This window comes from Oryzias melastigma, linkage group LG21 (assembly GCF_002922805.2).
Source record: "Oryzias melastigma strain HK-1 linkage group LG21, ASM292280v2, whole genome shotgun sequence".
NCBI lineage: Eukaryota > Metazoa > Chordata > Actinopteri > Beloniformes > Adrianichthyidae > Oryzias > Oryzias melastigma.
In genome coordinates, this window is record NC_050532.1 from 1,751,559 (window position 1) to 1,758,448 (window position 6,890).

A 6,890-nucleotide genomic window follows, 5' to 3' on the forward strand; every position below is an offset into this window, starting at 1 on the left:
TACTTAATCTGTTTTTAGGTCTATTTTTGCAAATATGGTTAATCAACATCCCGGTAAAGCTTTAACAACCAATATTTTATTCTATTTTTTTTGTTCAAAGTAATTGTGTCTAGCTTTGAAGTAAAAAAAGTTGTAACAAATGAAACAACTGGACTTTTGTTTTTCTTTTACAGAAGAATCGCAACGTCCTCAATAATAAAAGATTAATCAAGATTAATTGACTTCTTTTTTTTACCTGATACCTCCAAGACAGAAAAAAACAACACAGGAAGACTGAGAATCTACAAATAAATGAGTCAAGTTTTTTTTTTTTCACAGACTTGATATCTTTCTAGTCTGTGTGTAGTAATTTAACCTGTTTTATTTTTTAGCATTCATATCTTTCTAAGGATCATGAACTTCATGTTTTGTATATTTTTTCTCCATGTTCTCTTTTTCAAAGTGTGGTTTGATTTGCTATAAAAAAGAGTAATTTTCAGAAGTTGACCCAAGACAGAAATACCTGGAAATTGAATGCAGTTCCAAGTACCTACCAATTGGGGGCAGTATTGTCTGATAGGAGGTCAAACCTCCGAGTTCAGCCCCTGAAGAGCTCAACACGGCCAGGTCTAGTGAACCAAAATGAGGCCAGAACATGTGAATTGGCAGGACACCAGCAAGAAACAGCAAAACATAAATAGACTCATGAAGCGATCTGTGCCCTAGACGGGAATAAGTCATGAATAAAATGAGGTAAACTCATGACCCAGCTGTGTCGACAACCCTAAATACTGACAACCTAACTGGGAAATTGACTCATGAAAATAACAGAAGTTAAACTGTAAAAAAAAACACATCAAGCTTGCTGTCCAACCAGCGTTTCACCTCTCGCCTAGCGCCTGGTTCACTTCGTAGTCGGCCCTCCACGTTCATCTGTGTTATTTCAGTCACATGACTCTTCTGGTTTGTCACAAAAACTCTAACAACTCAAGATGCTTATATGAAACTTTTGCTTCTGAAGGAGCTTCAGGAATTTCTGAGGAGGGTACACCAAGCACACCGGCCCGTCCACTATGCATACACACTCACAGAGTGCCTGCATGGAGAAATGACATCAGTTGACTCAGAAGCAGCTCAGAAATATCATCAAAATCGCAAAGGATAACTATCATACAGAGCAGGTGTTTATTATGGATGAAGCCGGCAAATTTTGGATAGAAATGCCCTTTCACACTTCACTGATGCAGGAGGAAGCACACACTTTTTTAAGGCATAGATAGAGAGAGTAACAGTCCTCATAAAAAGTTTGAAATCTATGTTCTGGATATATATAAAAAAAAATCTTTATATTGAGCAATACTCCAATATTCTTTAATAAATGTATATAAAGCATGATCAGAAGTGTTTCAGAAGTGAGACGGACACTGGGGGTTATCCGTATTCGTGGAATTGCGGAGGTCTCCGGTCCCTAACCCCTACAAGAAAGGGGGGAATAATGTGTATTTTTCTCTACAGTCTGTTTAGTTACAAAAATATGACCATGGCTCGCGCAAAAAATAGATAAGATGCCGAAACGATCGCTGCAGTGCGAGATCCGCCCACGGTGGACCTACACCGTAGGTTAACAAGGGCCAAGCGACCTCCGTTCTTCGCCGCTTCCACGTGTAGTGTGAAGCAGGCGTAACCCTGTCATCTGTCAAGTGCCTTCTCTGCTGGATCAGAAAAGCTACACAGTTGAAGCAAAAGAAAGAGACGAAGATCAACAGACTGTGGCACGATGAAATCACTGGCCTATACCATCAAAATCTCCAAAAAATTGCAAAAAAATTGCAAAAAAATTGTAAAAAGTCTACATTAATGTAGTTTTCTACAAATTGGTACTTAAGGTGTTTTTCATCTCTTCTTTCACTCACACAAATACACATGAAAACCAAATAACCAAATGAAGGACTATAACCAAACATGTCAGTGTCTTGTGAAAGGACATTCCAACATTAGACAGGAGTCAAACCACTAACCCTAAATCTACTAGACTACCATTCTATCTTTTTGACACCACGTCTGCCCACCAAACTGCATGGGTAGGGGAAACTAGACCCTTATTGCTCCAGCAACTCAACAGTGATTGTCTCTAAAGGGGTTGTCATTCAACCTTCTCTGTGAATGCATGACCTTACCTGTTCCTCATGCAACACCACCTGTCCATCCAGCGGACTCCCCAGTGGAGCGACAGTGACAAAAGGCTGCCAGACTCCACTGATGGTCCTTGGAAATACATCGTAGAGCTCCATCAACTGAACTGTCTGTCCGTCCTTCTTCATGGAGTAAAGGGACACTGGGTTACAGGTGGCCACGTACAGAACGTCTGCAGAGGAAGAAAGAATTCTGCCATACCATTTGGGAATGTTGTAGTTCCTACAGTCAAAGCCCTGTTTATGTAGCATCTGGTGTTTTTTTACCATGGATTTGTCAAAACAAAATACGCACAAGACAATTTTAAAAATGTATGTTAAATTGAAATGATTTAGAAAAAGAGCAAAAAATTTTGGGCATCAACTCAACCTGTTCTGATGAGGAAAAATGCAGAATTTTGCACACACCATTATTGTGTTTTCTGTTATTTTGATAGGGTACATGATGGAAATAAAGCCTGATCTTTTTTTATACATATTAAAAGAACGTCTCAGCTGTAATCTGATACATTTAGAGGATTTTTCCATCTTACTTTGGATTCTTTATGTAATATAACACTTTACCTGTGGTGCCCAAACTTTCAATCCCCAGGGTATAGTAAACCTTTGAATGAGAACTTAAGCTCCTCAGCCTATGATTATGTCACTGTTTTTGGACCTAGATGAGGATTGTAACATATAATGACTTGTAAGCAGGGGTGAAAGTAGATTTTTGGTTATGCCGGTAAGATCCATTTATTTTGTTATTTTCACAGCGATTAAAAACAATTGAGATTTTGAGGTTCATGTCAGATCCACAGCAAAAATATATCAGTATTGGTATTAGGGATGTCCCAATCCGATCACGTGATCGGAAATCGGGGCCGATCACGTGGTTTGGGACTCCATCGGAATCGGACTCCTTTGTCCGATCAGGATCGGATATTTCACTTATTCTCATTATGATCAGAGCTTTATATTTCATCACCACTACAAATCTGCATGTCATGAAAAGATCACAAAATGTCATTACCAGAAAACGCAGCAGAAAACGGCAACAGCTCAAGCAGAATGCTAATGTAAACAAAGCTAGCTAGAAAGCTAACTTCCGGGACCAATAAGTCTTTTAAAAACGCTTTAAACTGACAGCAAGTGTCTCTATTGGTTTGTCATAATTCAAACAACAACCTCTAAAGGTATTCCAACAAAAAAGATAGTATTTTTTTTTCTTTTTAATGTAAAGCTCTTCATGCAGCAGACAGATGGCTAAACAGCAGCTGCTAACTGCTACATGCTAACGCCGTGATATAACTCCTTAGGACCCGAGCTGTCCTTTGATATGCCTGTTTGATTTATCTGACAGATAAATAACAGTTAAGAAAATTAACTACCGACTGTGGTAATAAAACCAAAAATGTGATGTCTTAAGAACTTAAAAAAGAAGCACATAATCCTAAAAATAAATAAATAAAGCTAGTGAATTAAAATTAATAATGACATCAGCTATTCATGAACACTCATCATCAAATTCATGCTTAAACAAAGTCATAATTTATTTTTAAGAATTCTAAATGAGGACAGGAATCACATTTGGTCAAAAATGTTCAATAGCAATATTTACTGGTATCGGATCCATACCCAAATGCTCAGTATCGTCCAGCCCTATTATTTTGTCCAGATTAAAAGTCACATGTGCTTGATGGTCTTGGTGTCTCAATGACATTTTCCAGGCAAGGTTTGGCCTGCGGATCTTCAGCCTCACTTTGGATCTGCCCATGTGCATTGGACTTATTTACGGACAACACAATCACATTCCCAAGAAGTCAGATTTTGACGTTTTTGGTTTCTCCAACTCACCGTTTTTTGACGTGCTGGCTGTTCCTGAAATCAAGGGCCCACAACCCTTGGGACGCGGTACCGCTACCCTAACGAGTACCGTACGCGAATCGGGCCAGGACGCAATACAGACAGCAGACTGGTACCTCAACACTGAACACGGGACCTGGTACCAGGCGTGGTGCAGGAAACAATCTGGTACTGGACACGGTACTGGACCCAAACTGGTACTGGAAGCTAACTGGGCCCAAACACCATACCAGATGTGGTACAGGACACGAACTGGTACTAGACAAGGTACTGGACCCAATCCGGTACCGGACACAAACTTGGCCTGGACGCAGTATCAGTTGTGGTGCAGTACAAGAACTCAACACGAACCGAACCCGCAGAACGCTGTACTGGTACTCTAACCGGTACAGGACACGAGCGGGGCCCAGACGCGGTACGCGATGAGGTACAGGACACAAACCGGTACAGGACACAAGCGGGGCCCGGACGCGGTACGCGATGAGGTACAGGACACAAACCGGTACAGGACACAAGCGGGGCCCGGACGCGGTACGCGATGAGGTACAGGACACGAACTGGTACCGGACACGGTACTGGACCTAAATTGGTACCGGACGCCAGGGGCCCAGGTTAGGGTACCGATGCGCTCCACGATCAGGTTTGCGACTTACAGGTCAGTAATCCTCGATTCAATGGGTACAGCCAGCACCTTAAAAAACAAAAAAAATGTAAAAAAAAAAAGAAAGAAAAGAAAAGTTGGGGACACCCAAACGTGACTTGGAGGGGTCCCAAACGTCAGCATGTGATGACGGGATTGAGAATGTGCTGTTGCTGAACTGAGAGAGCACAGATCCAGAGGATTTACTCAACCGACTGATGCTCCACTAAAAACAATCCAAACATGCAAATAAAGCGCTGTCTTCTCACAGCTTAAATGACAATTTTCAAGTTTTTCTTTCATAAGAGTGAATTAGCGGCTGGGTGGCTCAGTGGGCTAAGTGAAGGGCTGGCACTCAGGAGCCCTGGGTTTGATTCCCAGGGTTGTCCACTGATCCCCACCCAGATTTGGTCCTTAGGTCAAGACCCTTGACGCTGCTGCCTAACTGGGTCCCTGTGCCCCTCAGGTACAGGGTTGTGTCAGGAAGGGCATCCGGCGTAAAAAAAAAAAAAAACTCTGCCAAATCACTGATGCGAAACAGTGGGTGCTGTTACGCTGTGGCGACCCGAAAGGGATAAGCCGAAAGTGAACTACTCTTTCATAAGAGTGAACCCGGCTTCTGTCATGTGTTATGCAGCAAAAACCGTCCGCACAGCTAATCTCTCCAGCCGGAGTGGCGTACTGCCTCTATACTATCACCGGAATGCCACTCCGGCTTACTCTCATCCCTTTCAAACCCTACCATTATCAATAGACAGCAGGTTGAGATACCTAATTTTTTCCTTTTTTAGGCAGGATTTCATTCTCCTCCAACAAGATGGACTATCATCTCCAGCTGAGAACTGTTGGCTACCATCTGTGTTTTATTTCAGGTAAATATCCCATCAAAAGTAAAAAACCAATGAAGTTCTTCATTCCCTTCGCCCTCATACATACCATCTGTACTTGTGATATCACAGATGATGTTGACTTCATTCATGGGAAGTTGCCACTGGGCTTTTTCTTCAGTGAAGCTTAAAGCCCTGCTCTCTTTTCTGTTGCAGGGATAGCGCTGGACGCGTAGAAACACCGGGCCCTAAAAGCAAATGACACAAGGGTAGTGAAGCACACGTTCATAGACGGTTTGAAAATGATCAATGTGGATGGTGTTCTGTATGTCTCAACTGTCTTTAACTGGGATTAATTACAGGTATTCATAATGGGTTTTCTTCTTTTATTTAATGAATTTAAAAAGCAGCAGTGTATTTGTCATTTTCAGTTGCCAGGTTCATAATGCTAGTAAAAATGAACGCAAAAATCTGCTTTTGTCTCATAAATTCTTGTTGTACAGTGGGGAGAAAGAAACTGTTAGTCACCGATTCTGCAATTGTTCCATCTAAAGAGACAGTTTGTAGTGTTAATCATAGAAATTTTAAATAGGCTTTAATTATTATGAAAAAAACTTCTGAACAGTTCATCAGGGAGCTTTTTTAACAGCTAATCTTTCCCTTCAATTGAGACAATCTTACATTTTTTCCATGCAAAGTTTACAAATAATTGAAAAATCAACCTTCCTCTTATCTGCATTGTAATGCACTCTCTTTTGCTGGCATGGTTTCATACGTTTGAATACCTTTACGTCCACTGGGTGTGTCTCCGTGGGACAAAGCAGTTTGCGGCGTGCATTGCCTCCTTGGTTTATGCTCCAGTAACCCGTCATCCTGACCTCTGGCAGAGGCAATCTAAAGACAGTAAAGATTGCTGAAACAAGCGAAAATTGATAGTACTTAAAACAATTTTTTAAATCATTTTTTCTGGTGTTTCATTTTTCCATTTTAGAGCAGAATAATCTAAGGAAAAGCTGATTGATCAGTCAATTGTGAGGGACATGTGGGCTTCGGGGCTGATTTTCAGCAAAGGGACCAGGACGACCGTGTAAAGGAAAGAATAAATGAGGAAAAACCTCCTTCCATCAGCAAGACCATTGAAGATGAAATGTGGCTGGGTCTTTCATCATGACAGCAATCCCAAACACACTGCCCGGGAAATGAGGGAGTGGCTTCATAAGAAGCATTTCAAGGTCCTATAGTGGCCCAGCCCGTTTCCCAATCTCAACCTCATAGGAAATCTTTGGAGGGAGTTGAAGGTCTGTGTTGCCCAGCAACATCCCAAAAACATCACTGCTCTAGAGAAGATCTGCATGGAGGAATGGACCAAAATACCAGCAATGGCTTGTGAAAACCTTTGACTGCTGT

The 6,890-nt window shown here is 41.5% G+C and overlaps 1 protein-coding gene and 1 long non-coding RNA gene across 3 annotated transcripts in view; one reads left to right on the plus strand and one right to left on the minus strand.

Moving 5' to 3' along the window:
- Window positions 1-6,890, minus strand: part of vwa8 (von Willebrand factor A domain containing 8) — an 83,569-nt gene that overhangs the window by 32,182 nt on the left and 44,497 nt on the right. For both annotated transcript variants that reach the window (XM_024286400.2, XM_024286401.2), the window contains exons 27-29: window positions 6,269-6,377; window positions 5,593-5,731; window positions 2,157-2,344 (exon numbers count right to left, since the gene is read on the minus strand). In XM_024286400.2, coding sequence (XP_024142168.1) covers window positions 2,157-2,344; window positions 5,593-5,731; window positions 6,269-6,377 — 436 coding nt within the window. The remainder of the gene's footprint in view (window positions 1-2,156; window positions 2,345-5,592; window positions 5,732-6,268; window positions 6,378-6,890) is intronic.
- LOC118597931 lies at window positions 3,776-4,753 on the plus strand. Its single transcript, XR_004946958.1, has 2 exons — window positions 3,776-4,460; window positions 4,560-4,753. It is a non-coding gene; the product is annotated as an uncharacterized LOC118597931 (long non-coding RNA).